The following is a 19,041-nucleotide window of genomic DNA, read 5'->3' as shown; positions in this document are numbered from 1 at the left end:
TTTGTTGTGTGGAATAGGAAGTGTGGATAGTCTGTGTTGAGAATTAATTCGTGAACTGTGATGTAGAGCAGAACTATGAAAGAAGCTGTACTAATGGAGATAAGAGCTCATGGGTCAGGGGATGAGGACGGGGGATGGGTCGCAGGATTTACTGTTGGGATAGTTATTCTATATTGACACTGCTGGATTGGCATCTGGAACAGTGTAGAAAGAAAGATGCTACATGCACAATTCAGAGGTATTACGAGATGGATATCTCCGCCCACGCTCCCCGCCAGCCAGGGAGGAATAATACCGGTCAAGTCATACTGCAGATGAGGGGATCACTGTCCTGGGATGAAGACTGGAATGTTTTATATGTACAAAGTTAGGACAGAAGAATGACTTTCCAGCTTTTAACTGGGAAATAGAGTTATAGCTTTAAAGACAACCTGACTATAACTTGTTGAGGGGGATCCATCCTGAATGACTGATCTTTTTTTATTTTATGGAATCTAGTATCATCATGTAATATGTAGGTGTTCCTGAAATCCGGTTTCAGTATGTTTAGGATATTTTAATGGGATACAAATATTTTGTGCCTTGGCTTTCCAAAACAATGTTTGACTGATCCTCTGAATCAGAAAGGAACATATCACCAACAATGAAAGCTGGAATGTGTTTTCATCCGTCAAGCCGATGATTTTCTTCACTTGGACCTCAGTGTTTCACTGGACACTTCTTTAGGAACACCTTCTGCAGACTCACGGTTGGCACCATGCCTTACCATGATGAGGCGTACCCAGGTCAGCCTCTCTGGCAGTCTGTGCTGCTCTTCTGCTGTAAGGGTATGATCGAGGGCATCATGGTCATACTCTTCTTCTGGCTCCTGGTGCAGGTTCTCTTTACCAAGCAACTAGAAGGTACGGTCTCACAGGATGTTGAGTATTGTTTTTCAAGACTAATACAATGCTCATGTGTCTGTGCATACATTAAAAGTGTTACTGGTCACTGCAATCATTCCTCCTTTCCATACTGTGACCGTTAAGTGATCTGTAATCACTTTAGAAGATAATTTCATACGACTCTCTTAGACTGAAGCCCCATGCTATGCAATTTCACACAGATCAAGGACTGTGGATTGTGCTTGGAATCTCAACAGGAGAGGCATTGTAATTTTAATGTAAATAAAGGCTTGTGAATATTGTTTTAAGACAAAATTTGAAAAATCTCTACTTAAACATGAAGCTCTCAGGCAAAGTTGGTAAAATATTACATTAAGCTTATCATGTTAATCCAGGAGCTGAGTAAATTATAGTTACCATACCAAAACACCATATAACTGGCATTATTTTTTATCTCTTATGTCTGCAGTTCACCTCCAAATTCTTCTTCTGGTCGGGCTGATCGTCTTCTGTCTCAGTTTGGTCCTGGGATGTATTATATGCTGGAAGAAAAGTCAGATTTGTCCAGTGAAAGACAAAGATCCTGTGACGTCAGCGCCGGGTCATGCTGAGCCTGTGACCTTTGCCCAGAGCCAACCTCCCTCTGTGGTGACCACAGCATCCAGGCAGCAATATGAAGAGCTGGATGGAGATATACTCGAGTATCCCTCTACGTTCACTAGCCCCGCCCCCTCTGAGCGTGAATTTACCTCTCAACCATTTTCTCATCAAGACCAAGCTGACTCGGAATGGCAGGAGCAACCAAAGTCTTATTTTTCTTTGCGTCGGCTCAGCACACCGCCACTATCGTCACCCCTTTATAAACCCATAGATCCCAGCCATGTGTCCCTGCCCTCATTTCCTAAACTGGGACTATTGTCCAAAACATGTAAGGCACTGCAGAGACGCTGCACTGTCACTGGGGATAGAGTATCTTATAGTGAACACAGCAGGCTCACTAGCCATGGTGCTGTCTCTCCCTCTATGCCTGAAGAACAAATCCCATTAGCTCCACTGAGCTATGGCTCCAGTGCCAGCTGCAAACAGACAATATCACCAAAACCTTGCCTCCATTTCACTATGGCCTTCTTTCCAGAGCAGCAAACCCTGACAGTCACTGTCCTCAGCCTCAGTGGGACACCTTACAGACTGGAGGACGTATCTGTGCTGGGCAGTCTGCTGCCTCTGCACCCTTGTCCAATACAAGCCTGTGTCCAGACAGGCCTCAGCCCCGAGCCACACAGCCTGGTGCTGCATTTGAAGGTGAGCTCTGTGAAAGAGCTCCAGAGGTGCACTTTCAGAACAGCTGTATACACTCTGGAAGCTCACAGTCTAAGGGGAACCTTACTGGGTGAAGTGGAGGCTGAATGTGGAGGAAAGGACTGGACAGCAGAGTATCCACTGCACTTCACAAAAGAACTGAATCCAAACAAAAGGAAACTAAAAAAGGTAGTGATGTATTGAATTAATATCTGTGATCACGTTGATCTCTTTGGAGGCAATGGAGCAAAAAGCAAATTATTTTTAACTCCTTTTACCACCCATCACCCCTTTTGAGCACCTTTAGGAGCTTAAATGAACATTCAAGTTCTACACTGGAGACATACAGTCAAGTTGGGGGTTGGGGACCCTGTAAAAGTTGCCATGCATGGAGGTTATAGTTTGAAATAAACAATTAGCTTAATGCATGTGCTACTGTTAATATCTTGAGCTTATGTTTGTGATTTTATTGTGCAACAACACAACCGTCTAATGCTGCATTCGCTCCTGATTGAGGTTCTCTCTCTGCTCTTTGAACTTTTGCCCTCTGACTCCAGAGTTTGATCTCCCAGGATGCACTGCTGTGTAAGGGGCTTAGCTGTCCTCCACAGATCTTCATTTTGCTCCAGTATCAGACTGCAACCCACCACATCAAAACCACCATCCTCAGAGCAGATAACCTTGACAAACTCATTCCCACAGCAGTGGTACCAGGTAAAACAGCATAGTCTGTCATTAGAATCTGATGAAATGTGTATTTAAGGTAGAGATCCCGTAAGGACATCATGCATAGAAGCATTATGTAAGCGTGCATGGACGGTCCTAACTTTTGTCTTTCAGGGGCAGAGGTAAAATAATTCCCTATGTTTGCTTTTAATGTTTTGGGGATTAAATGATGTCTTACAGGACTTGAGTGCAGCAGGAGATCATCCCTTTTTATAATGACATTGTGGTTTAATCCTTCACTATTCACAATCCTCAGGAAAATGTTCCAATCTCCTCTGGATCTCTGATCTGACAGATCTAATCTTTGTTTGCATTAGCCTGTCTCAGCATTATTTTTATTGCAGACTGGCACATCCTGTATGCAGGGCCATTAGATTTTATGATATCTCTTTCATGTGCAGTATGTCACATAAGATAATCTCTTTTTGCTTGTTCATGAATATTCACACACTGTAGAGAACAGAGGGGCCTGCACTGCTGTGGCTGACTACAGAGAAAAAAATATTTTATGCCTTCTAGCTCTATGATTTACTTGACCATACGTAATGCTGTATTTACAGGAGACTTTTGTCATTTTTTATTATATTTTTGTCATTTGTGTGTAAATATTGTATGGTGTGATTTGAGTATTTTTACTTCTAAAAACAGAACAAAACTGATACATGACAGATTGAAAATATGTGCTAGTCTTTGACCGCATGGTTGACACCAACAACAAAAAATAAAATAAAAGACATCAGACAAAACTGCAATATTAACAGGACCTTATGGACTACCTTTGACATACAGTCGTATAGTTTCATTTTACGGTATGTTACTGCTTTGTAAAAGTTTTCTCTCGATTCCTTTTGAATCCTAGTTTCCATGTTGAATTATTATTTTACAGTAAATATTTTTCACATTTCCTGTGTACAGAATACCAGGTGGTGATCAATCTGCATCACCAGGGAACTGTGATCAGCAGCAGAGAAACTAACGGAGGCTCCTCTACGGTGTGGAATGCTTCTTTCCTGTTTGACCTTCCTCCTGGAGACATCAGCCAGCTGCCCATCACGCTCGAGTTCCTCATCACGCAGGTAAGAATGGCTTTGGGAGCTCACGATCACATCATAAAAAGTACTTTGTGAATGACAACATTTATCTGTTTGGTCACCACCCTGTGGATTTCACACTCTGCTCCTTCCTTATGAATCAGGTGCATTCGGACAGTAAAGTTCTTGGTCGAGTCTTCATTGGTGCGGAGACTGCAGATGCAGGACGTGCTCACTGGAGGGACATGTGCAGTTTACAGGTGGAGCAGGCACGCTGGCACAACATTCAGCAAGAGCCACTATAGAACCCTGTTTTGATACCAGTGGACCTGACACAAGGTGTAAACTCATTTCTCACTTTAGTGTAAACATGGCCTTATTTCAATGTATGAATCAGTGAAATCTCCTATGGGACAGTACTGTAGCCATACAAAATCTTATCTCAGAGTTTATAAAATTATGTATTTGTAAAATGTTACCCGACACAGTTATATATCAGTAAACAAAGGAATAACAGTAATTTAATTGAGAGAATGAGTCACTCACACTCAGTCCTCTAAAATACACTGTAATTTATTTCACGTGTGAATTACATTTATTACACACATATGTACTTTTTACTCTCATGCATGTCTGTAATTCCACAGTTCTTTTGCAACATGTTAGAAATATTTTGTTGGCTGTAGAATTTAATGAATGTAAATATGGTGTGAGGAACCATATAATGTCATTAAAATAAAACACACTTTTGCCTGATGTATCTTGGTGGTTTTCATTAACACTAATGACTGAGGTAAAAATGCTTTATTATCATTACTATGTCACACAGTAGCTGTCTGTTAGACTGAGCCACACAAACATCACAATCTTTGGTTATGGTTTATAAGCATCTGCTGAATTTCATCTTATCATAGGGTTATAGTATATAGATCTGATTAGGCCTGTATAAAAAACATACTATCAGACTTGCATACGGCTAGTCTTTCCAAACGTAAGACACATCATTCTCCATCCTCTCCCTCCTCTTCACCTTCATCAGGGCTGTAGATGTCTACAAGCTGAGCCTGGAATATTCCATCAGGATAGATGGAAGTGGTCGTCTTCTGTAGGACTAGCTCATCTGAACCATTAGCTGGGAGAGGCACTTTAATATCTGAAGGCTTGTCTGATCCTTTTTCTGCAGCAGTGTGAAGATCCTGGATTGGCAACTTGAACCTCACATCTTGAATCAGAATAAATAGAATAACATCATTAAAACAGGATCCATATTTCCAAAGGTCAAGTCTGTTCTACACATGCAGAGGGAAGAAAACAAAGGGAGATAAAGAAGGTCAGTTCATTCAAAACAGGGATTTAACATTATTAAATGACATGCTCCATATTTGTAAGTCCAGGTATTCAGGGTTATTTCTGGATATGTCCCTGTTTGGCATAAAGAAAGAAGAATCTAGTAATGGCTCCCCAGGGTTCAATATAAACACAACATAGACGCAAATCATAGCACACACATCTACACTACTGATTACACTGACACATGCATTTTCACCTTGCAGCAGATTCTCATTTCTGGCGTTCAGATCGCTGATTTCTGCTCTCATAGCTGACATCTGGCAATAATGGAGAGAGTGGTTTCAGATCTCTTTTTTATGATGATTGAATGCTTCCAAATAATGCATTTATTTTTTTAATCTACCAAAGTATTTCAATTTAATTCTATTTTCATGAGTTGGCTGCCAGAATAAAGACATTAAAGACCTTTTATTTATATGATTCTCATGTGTGTTTAATACTATGTTGATACTGAATATGATGTCTGAATATTATTAATTCCCTCTCTGTTTTCATACAGCGGTGGGCTCAGGCCTTCGTTGGACGACAGTGATATACTGTAACTCTTGCCCATCCTCTTATGGTTGGGTCAGATGTGTTCCAGGCGAGCGGTTCACTCCTCAGCTTCAAATCCGATTATTTACCCAGTAGAAAGGGTCATATGTGAGATTATAGCTGAACTGCGTTTCACATGGAGTTTAAGTGGTTATGCAGACGGGCTCACACCCCTCCCCATGTACTGTATGCTGTTTGATTAAAGCAGAGGCTGGGATTAGTGCTGTCTGCACATATGTGTGTGTGTATGTAATAAATGAATGTGAGTGTATCTCTGTTAATTTCATGATATCATCTGTGTGCAACGATTATGCCATTAATGATATTAATTTGCATCTGGTGCTGATGTGGATACATTACTTCTGAAACTCAGTAGATGCAGCCAGACAAACACAGAGGGTCTTTTAAGTGGTGTGTTAGTGGGAGGTTTATGTTGACGTTTTAGTCATTTAGCTGGTGCTCTTAACAGCCAGATTCTGGACGAACAGGACACAATGTACATGACCTGTGAAGATGGATTTTTCATGGATTTTTTTGACTTGGCAATGACTAAACTTTCTGAAATGTAAACAGTCCTAACCTGTTCTCTCTGATTGTGGAGGTTTTCCTCAGCGTGATCCTGTTCTGCTGGTTCTTCCTCATCTTCCTCAAACACTGGCATCAGACCTGTGCTCTGCTGCCAGCCCCACCTGTCTGCTACGCACTGAAAGATATTAACATGGTTTGTGACTGTTAGTGTGATCTATTTTCCTTCAGGATTCTTATATCTTTGCATTTCTTAACCTTACAGCTTTTGTGGGAGTCCAGTCTTGAGATGCAGAGGTTCCAGTTGGAGCAGCTGCTGGTGTGTTTTCAACCTTTCCCATCTCCTTCCCTTCTCGCTCTTTGAACAAACTCTTTAACTGCAAAATGTGGTAAGATACAGTATAGCCCCATTAGGAGTTGTGTTGTCATTTACAGACAACAGTTAGAGCACAGATAATGCATGTCATGCTAACATGTCCACAATGACAATGCTAACTTCAAAGTGTTTAGCGTGTGAGGCCCACCTTTGACTGTCTTAGTTTATGCTAGCATTCTAACATCATGGAAGCTTTTAGATCTATTACACAAGTAAAAGTATTAATATTACAGTATAAAAATACAAAGGTTGTTACAAGGGAAAAGTCCTACTTTCAGCATGTTAGCATCCAATGCTCAAAATTAAGTGAATGTTGTCATTGAGTAGAATGACACATTTTCACATCAAAGGACATGATGACCCTGTTGAAACATCACTGTTTATTTTATTTTATTTCAAGTTAGTTGGTTAATTTAATCTAGCTATATTAAAACAACATCAATTATCTGTTGCTTTATATTTTGTATCATTGATTTCTTTCTACAGGAGTTGTACCTGGCACTGCCACTTGCATCAGATGTGTATTTCTGTCAGCGTTGCCAGGTGGGAAATGTAGGATTATCGTACCAGAGGCATAAAATTATCGTATTTTGAGGGAAATTATCGTACACCTTTTATAACCAAATTAACAAGCCTATTGATGCACTATAGTCAGTACTCCAGTGTATAATAGCGGCCTATTGGCACTCACGGCTTTGTAACAACGTCAGTTTTCTGTTGTTACTATGTGGCCAAAAAAACTTCAAAACCACAAATATCAACTAAGTGGAGCTAGAGGAAAATTTGTAATCACAAAGTCAGTAGGATGTGTTCTCTGCAGGAGGTTGAATGCCTGTTGCAAAACAGCAATTTATCTAATAGTTGCTGACATATTTGACTCCAACACGGAGAGACAGCCTTGATTTGTCATTCAGAATCAGAGCCACACAGCTGGACAAAACCAGGTGAATTCAAGTCGTGTTGATACCTGCTCAGTGACCATTCTCCTCTGCTGGTCTGCCTCTAGATTAACAGGATGGACGGTTTTGTCCTTCCTGTCTTCAGCAGGTGGTTTCTCATCTTTAACCTGCAGATGAGGCATCTGTTATTCATGATATTCATCACCACATGATGGATACAGTAGGTATTTTTCACAAACCTTACCGAGCAAAGCTGCTTTAGTGTTTGAAGCTTCTGGACAGCCAGCATCTTCTCCTGCTGCAGCGTGCTCGCCCTCTTCCTGCTCTCTAAAAACAGGAAGAAGTTTTGGAGCTAAAAAAAAAAAATCATCAGAACTGTTTTGAAAAACAGGGTCATACCTTCCAGCTGGGTCTGTAGAGGGTCAGAGACGTTTGAATGGCCATCACCATCTTGGCTGTCTTCAGAGGCCTTCTTCCTGAGCTATCATGAAAAACAGAGATCATATGTACTGAATAATTCAGTTCTTGACACAGCTGCTGGTTCACATGTGTATATTTAATGTATTTTTTTTTCACATTGTAGTGACTGTACCTCGAGCTCCAGAGCAGACACCTTGATTTGAGCCTCAGTTTTTTCTGTCTCTCTCAGCCTCTCTAGACTCACCAAAGCAGCTTTCCTACAACAGTACAGGTGAAAACCTGTCACATACACAAATAATAACTTATCCATCAAAAACTTTTAATAGAAAATTCAGATCAAGAAAACTCACTTTTCCCTCAGTTCCTCCTCCTTTTCTGCCAGTTTTTCCCTCAGCATTTGAACCTCCCTGCTTTCCATACAAACCTGTTGATCATGAGTCACTCGTCAATATTCTGAACACAAAATGTTTACTCTCAATACATGTTTACATGATAAATACGTCAGTGACTTAGGCACTCTCCCCACTAGTTATTAAGCATTGAAAAATTCATTTCACTGAAGGGGGGAACATCTTGTTACCTGAGGGGATTTCTTGTGGCTGCCGTGCCAGTCTGATGCCGGTTCCCATAACAAAGAGGATTCTGATAAGCTGATAAACAGATAGAGTACACAATAACACAGAATTTCATTTTGAGCATTCGCTGACAGTGCATTTTGAAAATGAAAATCTCATCAAAATCCACTCACTCTGTCACTGTCTCTTTGTCCTGAGTCTGCACAGCTGCACCACCTGCAAATAAAAGGTCATGGCAGTTTAACGCCCCCTTGTGGTTAAAAAATAAAACACTACACACGACCCTTAACTTGATGAGAATATTTACTGTCACCTCACACTGCTCACAATCACATTCGCCTATACCTTCTTCCTTATGTCTGTAAAGCACCGCCCGACTCCTGCTCCTCTCCAGCTCCAGTTCCCGTTTACATGTGTCAAGCTCGTCCCTCAGCAGTGAGTCACATTGCCTCTGTATGAAAAAAGTGTTTTGTTATGTAACTGATATCTACCACATCTTCAATCATTAGAACATCTCAATGCTTCACTTGGATGTTTGACTTTTACTGTGCAGTGATATATGTGCAGAGTTCAACCAAAGGCTGTTTTCACTTTGATCTGCAACTTTTCTCTGCTTTTCTCAAGTCTGACTTTAACACATGTACATACAAGTATGATTTTGTGATATCAAAAGGTTTTTGAAGTCAATTGGTCCAGTGAGGTCAGTGTGATGTGGAAACTTGAAGCCTCCTGCACATATAGACACACTGGAGATTACTTTTAAATGGAGTTTCTACTCTGGATTTTTCAGTGAGAGAGAAGATGATATGTCATTTGAAATGTTTTTATGAACTAATTTAATTTTTGAAAAAAACATTAGACACCTTATTTTTCATGACTGTCTGAAATGGATGTGTATGATAGTTTTACCTCATTTATGGAGTTCTTAAGCTCATTGAGCTCCTCTTGTGTGGCCTGTAGGGTCAAAGCCACCTTTTGCCATTTCTCAGTCCAGTGTGAAGCCACAGCTTTTAGTTCCTCAATGTTTCTGGCTTTCACTGCATCTTGTTGCTGGTACTCTGTCACCAGCAGCTGTAGCTTCTCCTCCTTCTCAAGGAGCTCAGCCTCTAGACACCAACACTGATCCTGCAGTTTCTGTTTTTCTAATTCCAAAACTTCCATAGATTCCCTGGATAAATGATTTGAAGGTTTTGGTGAAGAGAGGATCATTATACAATATCTTCAGGACACTGAAGATGAGCATGACATTATCATCTCACCTGAGCTGGCAGCACTTTTCCTTCATCTCACATTCCTCCTGGTCAGTTTTGCTCTGCAGTTTCTCTATTTGTGTGATGAGCTCAGAGCGATTTGCCTCCAGATCTCTGATCTGTTTGGTGTTGACGACCCTCTCCGCTGTCAGCTCCTGTAGCTGAGACTGTGAGATCTCTAGCTTCTGCTTGATCATTTCAAGCTCACATGTCAGCTTTTCATTTACCTGATGAAAAGATGCAACCGGGGTTATTTTATAAAGTTGTTAAAAAATTTACTTAATAAAAAAGATGACCACTGAAATGTTTTAACCTCTCTGAGAGCCTGTGGTTTCTCATCCATTTGAGCAGTTTGCTGATCCTGTTTGTGGTTGTGAGACTCTGCATTAGCCTGGTGCCCATGGCTCTTCTCTAAACCTGGTTGTGTTCTCTCCTGCAGCTCCAGGACCTGGGTCCTCTGGTGCAGATCTGCCTTCTCCTATAAGTATCATACACAAGCCAAAACAACACAAACAACTGTACATTACCAAACAGGGTTTGACATTTTGATTCCAGACATAAGTAGATAAGGCACAGAGGAGATGATATCTGATACCTGGATGAGCTGATCTTTGTCAGACAGAGCCCATGTCAATTTGGCCTTCAATTCTTTTATATTATCCTCCAGCTTTAGCACCTGAGTTGACAAGATGGCTTTTTCCTGAGAAGAAAATTAGAAAAGGTGCTGTTCAAGGTGTAATTACTTATGTGAATGTTGATTGTGTTGGATACTGAACCAGACACTGGAAACTGACCAGGCATGCTTGGCTGATTTTGTTGTTAGCTTCACTCAGCTGCTCCTGTACTTCAGAGTGATTTGACATAGTGCAGCTGAGCTTCTGGTCCATCTCCTCTATTTGACTCAACAGTGTCCTCTGTGTCTAGATAAACAGGGACAAAAGACGATCAACCCAACAGTATAAATAAAGGTGGAGGTGAAAGTGGCAGGGCAGAAGAATGCTGCAGCGTGAGTTTGAATTTTCTATGACACAGTTTAACATTAGATTTTGCATGTTAACTGACCTCAGCTGAAGTTTGAAGTTGCTGCAGTGCCTGGTTTCGCTCTTCTTCCTGTGTTTTTGCCCTCTTCTCAGCCTCTCTCAGACCCTCTCTCAGCTTGCACAGCTCCTCATCCAACTCCTGCTTCTCCTTAAACACAAAGGCAGCATGTAACAAACAGTAAACACAGAATAATACGATAATTACCACATCAACTTTGATCATTCATAAAGATACAACAATAACACACCTGTCTGTTCGAGTCTTCTCGGCTCACTGGTAATATTTTACTAAGTGAACCAGGAGTTTTTTTGGTTGGTTGGTCGCGGCTCCCTCTGTCCAAAGTAGACCTCATTTGCACCAGGTCCTTCTCCAGCTTTAGGACCCTTGTGAGTGAATTTCACATGAGGAATGTCAGTCTTTTCTACAGTCATTCAAATTTTCCTCTCCACGTCTTTTGCTGCACTCACTTTTCATGAAGCTCTCTACGTTGCTGGTTCTTGTCAAACTGGGATAATCCAACTGCCTCCTTCTCCTGCTCGAGAGTGCTCATTGCTTCAGACAGCTGCTGTGTTACACATTAGTGGAAGGTGAAAGGATGCTGTGTTCAAGTGTACCAAACTGACAATCTATTTGAAACAGATAAACAATAAAATTGCCCAAAACAACTGCATGGTGGCAATGGGAGAGATCGTAAAAAGGGAGAGAGAGGATGGAGCATAAAACGTGTTTCCATGGACATTTTAATACCGTTTCACTGACCTTATGATTCATGTTAAGAAACTGTGCAGTAGTTGTGTTGAAGCTCTGCTGTGTGTCTCTGGCCCTCATTCGGTCCAGATGATTGTCAATACGCTCATGGGCATCCTGCAGCCATTGAACCACTTCAGGCTGTCTATAGTTATTTTCACGGCTAGCTTGTATTTCAGCCCCTGGAGATGAAGGAAAGGACCGGGTAGCACCCCCAGGAGCCAGATGGGACAATGACTGCCACCTCCTTAAACCTGGGTCATTCTGCCTGAAGCCACCAGTGTTGCCTGATGTGCTGGAATAGATATTGCATATTAGATTCCTTGATTTGAAAATGATATTGCTGTGGCTCTGACTTGTTTGGCCCGCTGGAATCCATATATCCAGTACTACCCGCAGGATCCTTGTTAAAACGTTCATAAAATGCTGTTGGGGTATTTTCACTGTAATTTTTCTAAAATAAGAAGCTCTAATGCCACTAAAACAACACTTCAAGTGCATTTAAAACAGTATTTGTTCCAAGTGATCAAATGGAGAGTCCGTCTTAGAGATATTCTCATCTACTTTGGTGAGGAGTTGCTGAATACATTCAGTGGCATCACATATGATCATTGCTATCATGGTGTTTTCCACTGTGTAAACTGTTCTTCACAATTTGCTCAGGCATAGGAACAGTCATAATGTTACTGACACTTGAATTATATTCTCTGAGGTCTTGACTATCCACAGAGACCAAGGTTATGCATATTTACATGAAAATTGTGAAACTATTCTTGATTCATTTGGGGTATGGTATGTTTAGGAACCTTGACTCCAAAAACTACAAGGGCTTAACAGGTTAAAACTGTACATTTCATCCTCACCTTGTGTTGACTTTGGACAGAAATCCTGACCCAGAGACAGTTGCCATACCACACCATGCTGAGGTCTAAGAAGAAAAAAACACACATCCTAAAACAACAGCACTTTGACTGGCCTGCATTTCTCTAAAAGGAGCATCTTTGGGTCTTACCTGGGCTGTGAAGCGAGATTTGGTGTCCCACATGTCGAGGTCTGTGAGAGAAAATGGACTCGAACTTCTACATGAGGGTCTAAACATCTTGGAGTGTCTTTCTAGATTCAAACTATCACTTCCCTTTGTATGGGAGAGGCTACAATCACATATTCCCACACGTCTGCCCAAGTGACAAGGATAGATGTTCACACAAAGGTGGCAGCTCAGGGTGTGTGGCTATTCCTGGATCATGTGCCTTGGATTTTCCAGTGCTCACTTGATGGTAAATATCTAGCTTTAAGACTGCATGACTATTACGGTGTGTTTGTGATCCACAAACCTATAGGCTACTGGTTTGTTTCTTGATTCATAATGCCTCCATATCAAAAAGTGAGCACAACTGATCAAAGTGAATCATAGAATATAACTAAAACCTGTGGTCTGCACTGAATGACACTTTACCTTACGGCAACCTTACCTTATCTCCTGTCCATTGACTAGGCCCACCTGCTCTGCTTGTAAGCTCCAGCTTAGCTCAGCTTTGATTTTAAGCTATTCAGCTGCAGCCCTTGTACTGAGTATCCATGGAAACCCGTGTACACAGGACACAGTTGAGTGGGTGTGTCATATGCATAACACCTCTGGGATAGTCTCCACATGATCTCACTCAAGTCTGATGACTGGCTGTTTGTTGACATGAGTTGTTAAGAACATCTCCCAAACATTAGTCATAACACACGCACGTGGTATACGTTTAGGAAAATAGACAGAAAGAGAGAGAGAGAAAGAGTAGGCCTATGACAGTATGAGATCACAGATGCATAGATTTGTTTTTATATTGTTGATGAATATTTGTTTTGTAGGCTATTTTGTGCTGTTCTGAATATGAATTGCAATGTTGTGGTGCATAGCCTATGTAAGTATTGTGTAAAATGCTTTGGCAAAAACAAATCTCTGTTCATGCCAATAAAGCAAAATTGAATTGGATTGAATTACCTCTCTGAGAGAGAGAGAGAGAGAGAGTAACAAAATGTCTGATGTGATTATGCTGTGATAAGTGTTTTTAATGGATTTTCTTTCAGCTTCAAGGATGAAGATATCATATGAGGGGTCAGATAGTACCATGGCGGTAAGCTTTCTAGTCATCTACAGATCAGTGTGAAATATTGCGTGCTACTGACTAAATCCCAAGTTGTTTTTTGCATAAGCAAGTCAGACCATTATTCAGAGGCACTGCTCTAACTTTCAAAAATAGAGCACATCCCAGCACATTATTGTCATAAGCATAACATATGACTCATCATTATAATAAAATAAAACAAAAATAATATGAGGCCAGCGTTTTGATAACCCAATGAATTTCTCAATTTCTCAGATTTAAATTGCCTGGTTCATAATGAGACACGTTTAAGCTCTTATTTTGAAACATGCTTTACCGGATACAGGAAGTCGTAATCGTGACGTCAGCAAGGAATGGTTTTTGGCCATTCAAGAAAGTAAGGAGCTAAGAAGCTAACAGTTTAATGAAGCAACGAGTTTCATTATAGCACTTATTATTACAGTTTATTCACCTGTGTTCCCGAGGAGTTTATTTCGCATTACTTTTGAAAAGGTACAAAACTTTAACCACTGGTCTTTATGTCTTTACTTTGAGCTTTGCGTCTAATTTAGCTGGACAGGCCGACGCTAGCGCGAGTCGGTTAACGTTAGCACAGCCACTCGTTAACATCGAGCAATTAGTATGTGTAACGTGACGTCCTACTAACAGAAAGTTATCTAAATTATTTTACAGATTGTGTGTCACTATAAATCTGCTCCGATTTAAGTTTTAAACTTGTGTTGTGCAGATATGGCTGCGGATTGGCTGGGTAGTTTGGTGTCTATCAACTGTGGACCAACACTGGGAGTCTATCAAGGAGAGGTATCATCTGTGGACCAGTCCAGCCAAACCATCTCCTTAAGACAACCTTTCCACAACGGAGTCAAGTGCCCAGTTCCCGAGGTCACATTCAGGTAAAGCTCTCAGTAGTTTGCCCCCCGGGTGTGTATTGTGGCACAATGTTATGTGTTGCAACTACAGTTAATTTCTCTCTTTCTTTGTAGTGCCATTGATATCAAAGAACTAAAGATTCTAGACATCAGAAATGGCACTGCAAAGAGCAGTGCTTCTGCATCTACAAAGGTGGGCAGTGCCCCAGTTGCTGTCCCTAAAGGCGACCCCAGGATTGTGGAGAAAGTGAACTCTCCTCAGCACTGCTCTAAAAGCTATGGAGAGCGTCACCTGGATGTTCCTGGGCAGCCTAAAGCTTTCCGTCGAAGACACAACTCCTGTAAGTGCACAAGTTGTGCTGCTAAATTTGAATGTAGCAGTACTGTTTATTTCTAGAGATTAACTATGTATTTACCATCCTATCAGGGTCGTCTAGTAGTCGAGGGGCAAACCAAGCAACACCGAAGAAGAATGGGGTGAAGAATGGTCAGATGAAGCACAGAGATGACGAGTGTTTTGGCGACGGTATGGACGATGGCCTGGACACAGACTTTGATTTTGAAGGAAACCTGGCTCTTTTTGACAAAGCAGCAGTTTTCTCAGAGATCGACATATCAGAGCGCCGCAACGGTGCAAGGTCACGTGGGACGCCACAGGAGCAGACACCTTCACGTTACCGTCATGATGAGAACATCCTGGAGGCCAAACCTATTGTGTACAGACAGATCACTGTACCACAGCCTGGAGCCAAAGAATACTGCACTGGTAAGTGTTTCACTTTGTAATGAAACAAACAGTAATGAGGGAAAATGACCGTCAGTGACATATTTGTTTTTTATTCCATTCAGACTCTGGGCTTGTTGTGCCCAGTATATCTTATGAACTCCACAAGCGTCTGTTGGCGGTTGCTGAGCGTTATGGTCTCTCACTGGAGCGAAGACTTGAAATGACTGGAGTGTGCGCCAGTCAGATGGCACTTACATTGCTGGGTGGGCCGAACAGGTATGAATGTCATGAAGGTTTAGAGACACATCTCAAATAGTCAAATATTAACAAAAGCAGTATTTAGTGTCCTGTCTGGTTTGTTATTAAATTTGTGCACAGCCAGAGAGTGTGTATTGTACAAAGCAGGGTAAAGGTTTGAGTAAAGATAAAGACTAAACATTTCAGACACATGGATGTTAGTTATCTGGGGATGTGGAAGGTCCAAATATATTTTTTATGCTGTTTAAAAAGAACTACTAGACAAAATGATGTTTAAATGTACACATGGCACGTCTCTTTCATTTTAATACTGAGCACTGGATCTCCACACCCGTGAACCTTTTTGTATCATGTGCCAAATATGAATTAACCCTCAGAGAAAATTACATTTGGGAAGGAAACTTAGTTTTTCTTGTTTTGTGTCTTCCAGATTCACTCCAAAAAATTTACACCAGCGTCCCACAGTGGCACTGCTGTGTGGTCCTCATGTTCAGGGAGCTCAGGGCATCAGCTGCGGTCGGCACCTGTCCAATCACGAAGTGGAGGTCATCCTGTTTCTGCCCAATTTCGTCAAGATGCTCGACTCCGTCACCAGTGAGCTCACACTCTTCAACAAAACAGGAGGCAAACAGGTGTCAAGTATCAGAGGTGGGTTTATATCCTAATTTTTTGTTTTGCATCAATCAAAGTGACATTTGTTTTACCATTTTGTCTTTTAGTTGATCAGCTACTACTTTGAGATTGATCTGTTTTTCCCTCTGGCTTTGCAGATCTTCCGGACACCCCAGTGGACCTGATCATCAACTGCCTGGACTGCCACGAGAACACATTCCTAATGGATCAGCCCTGGTATCGAGCAGCTGCAGATTGGGCTAACCAGAACCGGGCACCGGTGCTCAGCTTAGACCCTCCGGTCAGTGGACAGGGTCAAGCAGTTGAGGCCAAATGGTCCCTCTCTCTTTGCCTCCCGCTTCCCCTGGCTGAGGGCGCTGGCAGGGTTTACCTGTGTGACATCGGTGTTCCTCGCCAGGTGTTCCAGGAAGTTGGAATCAAGTACCATTCTCCCTTCGGATGCAAGTTTGTCATCCCCCTGCACTCTGCATAAAATGACGACGAATGGTTAACATGACAGTTTGAATTTTTCACCATCCTTGACCGTTTGAGTTCGGGCGCCTTATGTTAGAGAGCTTCAGCTGTCTTTCAGTTCATCTCTTAAGCTTCTAACTCATCAACATTTAAAAGGGACTTTTCCCTCACACTGAAGGACCGCAGTTTGGTACATTAGTTCTTAAAGGACGAAATGCAAATGGATGGAGATGGAAAAGTTTTCAGATCTTTTTCTTTATTGAAAAGATAGGTGTCATGAAAACTAAAGGCTTCAGCAGTTGAACAGGTAACATTGTATTTACATGGCTGCGCAAAAATCCACACAATCCACACTTAAGTTTTAAATTGATTAGGACAATCTTTAACTTAAAGTGAAACACTTCTGTTTGTCATTGTAATCTAATGTCTAACGATCCAAATCCATGTTGTGAATAAACACAGAGCCACCATGGAAAACATGCAAATACAATGTTGTTACCTAGAATCTAGATGACACAAACACACAGAAATCCAATTTATGTTTGTGTTAACATTACTAATGGCTTCCATACTTTGTAACAGTATTGTCCAACATTTTATTAGGAAAAATCTGAAATTTACTTAGAGTAAATACGGAATGTTAGTCATTTTTACGAATAGTGATGTGTTGTCAAATGAAACCGGAGTTGAATGGGGCAGCTACTAAAAAGGATCAAGATGTCAAGTTTTGTATGTTTATGGTAAAAAAGATTGTGGTATAATATCACAGTATGAAAAACCTCTTGCTGTCTTTCCATTAAGTGGTAGAGATAGGTAGGAAAAGATATGTTAATTTTTTTTATTTTTTGGTCAAAACTATCAGCTAAAGGACAATACCAGAGCTTTAAATTGTGTATATTTAACATTTCTACTGAGCATTTTCAAATTAAGGCTACTTAATGTATTTTTTCAGTTGCATATAATTAGTTGTTTCCATTGATTACTACACTGTGTGTGTGTTGTATTATTGTATGGTAATGCAGTTGACACACAAACTGTGCCAAGGCATTACACTAACAATATTTATTGCAGACTTGGTGGAGTATGCTGAAAGATTTTCAAATAATTAGATGCCAATGGTGCAGTAGACGGAGAATTAAATTTAAAAGACAGAGTAGCATGATTTGCACATGGTTAGTTGTGATGTTAAATGCACGTCATTTGTGATTAGTGAGCTCAGAACCACTGGTACAGTCCTTTTTTTTCGTACTGCGTGATCACATGAATGTCAGCCTTTCAGGTCAGTTTGTTACTTTTTGATGGAAGTTATGTTGGCTGACAATTATAACAAGCATTTGTATGTGAAATTGAAATGAATTACTTGGGTGAATTGTCTTCATCTGACCTCAAAAAAAAAGATATAGATGCGCCATCCTGCACTGTACCGTCTACGTACTGATTAGATTGGGACTTTGTGACGAGATAGTGTTGAGAAAGTTGTTTTTCAGTTTTGGTCTGACCTGGAGTCTGCCCGTTTTGTATTTGACTTTTACTGGTATTGACCGTAAAACTAAATCATTGACTGTGAAATACTCAAATAATTTAAGAGAAGAGCTGCTGTTTTGTTCTGCCTTTTGAGGCCTTGATAAATGGGTCAGAGGACTCTGTAATGCCAGATCTTTTTGACAATGAAAGTCTTTTTTATTTTTATTTTTTGCAAGAGGGGGCAGATGTGTTAAGTTAACAGACCCTCATCGAACGCATATCTTGTAAACCTCCATGTTTGCCTCATTCTGTAGTGAGTCCTGTTTCACAAAGGTCAGTGAGTGTAGTCCAGAAAAGACAGATTTCAAACACTTGCTTCAAGGTAGTTACAAGTCCAGTACTCTTTGGTACATGGTGTTGGGTGTGGTTTTATGTCCGTTCATAATTCCTCACATTGATAATATCTCAGGAGGATTTAAAATGCTTGTGCTATTACTGTCTCTGTGCACACTAGTCTGCACAGGGTCTGTGTGCTGAATCAGTGAAAATGACTGTCATGCACACATGTTTTGTCCTTTCTCCAACATTCCTGCAGCCTGATGTGTTATGTCACATCTGTTCAGACAAGTCTGGCTTGGAAACATCAGCCAGTGTTATTGAATGTGAAAACGAGCTGTGTTTCTCCGCGGCCGCCAGAGGGCTACGAGACCACATGTTGTTGTGATGGCTCTTCCTTATTGTGCTGTACTATAATGGCAGCTTTACGTGCTCAATACAGTTTCCTGCACTCCGCATTTGTTACGAAATGCGGACAGTCTCGTTGGGTAGAGACCCCTGTCACAGGAAAACACCTGTGTGAAAGTGAA

General features: G+C 41.0%; 3 protein-coding genes across 3 annotated transcripts; 2 read left to right on the top strand and 1 right to left on the bottom strand.

Moving 5' to 3' along the window:
- The first annotated feature begins 606 nt into the window (after nucleotides 1-606).
- On the top strand, nucleotides 607-4,246 carry syt18b (synaptotagmin XVIIIb). Its single transcript, XM_085780581.1, has 5 exons — nucleotides 607-902; nucleotides 1,354-2,372; nucleotides 2,741-2,897; nucleotides 3,825-3,985; nucleotides 4,105-4,246. Exons 1-5 carry the CDS (start codon nucleotides 758-760, stop codon nucleotides 4,243-4,245), a joined length of 1,623 nt encoding a protein of 540 aa, XP_085636707.1. The 5' UTR covers nucleotides 607-757; the 3' UTR covers nucleotide 4,246.
- A 695-nt stretch (nucleotides 4,247-4,941) lies between these two features.
- Nucleotides 4,942-12,859, bottom strand: LOC146985654 (uncharacterized). The gene is made up of 23 exons (XM_085780440.1): nucleotides 12,670-12,859; nucleotides 12,521-12,585; nucleotides 11,670-11,952; nucleotides 11,378-11,475; nucleotides 11,158-11,293; nucleotides 10,932-11,057; nucleotides 10,664-10,789; nucleotides 10,465-10,569; nucleotides 10,183-10,347; nucleotides 9,879-10,096; nucleotides 9,529-9,787; nucleotides 8,965-9,070; nucleotides 8,793-8,835; nucleotides 8,625-8,694; nucleotides 8,395-8,468; nucleotides 8,217-8,301; nucleotides 8,024-8,105; nucleotides 7,869-7,951; nucleotides 7,693-7,791; nucleotides 6,613-6,726; nucleotides 6,405-6,527; nucleotides 5,487-5,547; nucleotides 4,942-5,162 (listed from the first exon to the last, which is right to left on the bottom strand). Exons 1-23 carry the CDS (start codon nucleotides 12,754-12,756, stop codon nucleotides 4,942-4,944), a joined length of 2,829 nt encoding a protein of 942 aa, XP_085636566.1. The 5' UTR covers nucleotides 12,757-12,859.
- Nucleotides 12,860-14,110: 1,251 nt separating this feature from the next.
- On the top strand, nucleotides 14,111-18,265 carry edc3 (enhancer of mRNA decapping 3 homolog (S. cerevisiae)). The gene is made up of 7 exons (XM_085778764.1): nucleotides 14,111-14,263; nucleotides 14,499-14,664; nucleotides 14,755-14,981; nucleotides 15,068-15,406; nucleotides 15,490-15,643; nucleotides 16,056-16,273; nucleotides 16,396-18,265. The coding sequence occupies exons 2-7, from the start codon at nucleotides 14,501-14,503 to the stop codon at nucleotides 16,728-16,730; spliced, it is 1,437 nt and encodes a 478-aa protein (XP_085634890.1). The 5' UTR covers nucleotides 14,111-14,263; nucleotides 14,499-14,500; the 3' UTR covers nucleotides 16,731-18,265.
- Nucleotides 18,266-19,041: the final 776 nt, after the last annotated feature.

The sequence above is a fragment of the Trachurus japonicus genome, chromosome 6 (assembly GCF_045865225.1).
Source record: "Trachurus japonicus isolate A0001 chromosome 6, Traja_1.0".
In the NCBI taxonomy this organism is placed as follows: Eukaryota; Metazoa; Chordata; class Actinopteri; order Carangiformes; family Carangidae; genus Trachurus; species Trachurus japonicus.
This window is presented reverse-complemented; position numbering and strand designations above follow the sequence as displayed.

Excerpts from the sequence above, each read along its gene's own strand:
- syt18b (XM_085780581.1), top strand. The coding sequence starts at position 758 with ATGCCTTACCATGATGAGGCGTACCCAGGTCAGCCTCTCTGGCAGTCT. Across the intron at positions 2,373-2,740 it reads ACAAAAGGAAACTAAAAAAG|AGTTTGATCTCCCAGGATGC; the intron begins GTAGTGATGTAT and ends CTCTGACTCCAG. Across the intron at positions 2,898-3,824 it reads TCCCACAGCAGTGGTACCAG|AATACCAGGTGGTGATCAAT; the intron begins GTAAAACAGCAT and ends TCCTGTGTACAG.
- LOC146985654 (XM_085780440.1), bottom strand. The coding sequence starts at position 12,756 with ATGTTTAGACCCTCATGTAGAAGTTCGAGTCCATTTTCTCTCACAGAC. Across the intron at positions 11,476-11,669 it reads TTCTTAACATGAATCATAAG|CAGCTGTCTGAAGCAATGAG; the intron begins GTCAGTGAAACG and ends TGTGTAACACAG. Across the intron at positions 8,695-8,792 it reads GACAAAGAGACAGTGACAGA|CTTATCAGAATCCTCTTTGT; the intron begins GTGAGTGGATTT and ends TCTGTTTATCAG.
- edc3 (XM_085778764.1), top strand. The coding sequence starts at position 14,501 with ATGGCTGCGGATTGGCTGGGTAGTTTGGTGTCTATCAACTGTGGACCA. Across the intron at positions 14,665-14,754 it reads GTTCCCGAGGTCACATTCAG|TGCCATTGATATCAAAGAAC; the intron begins GTAAAGCTCTCA and ends CTTTCTTTGTAG. Across the intron at positions 15,407-15,489 it reads AGCCAAAGAATACTGCACTG|ACTCTGGGCTTGTTGTGCCC; the intron begins GTAAGTGTTTCA and ends TATTCCATTCAG.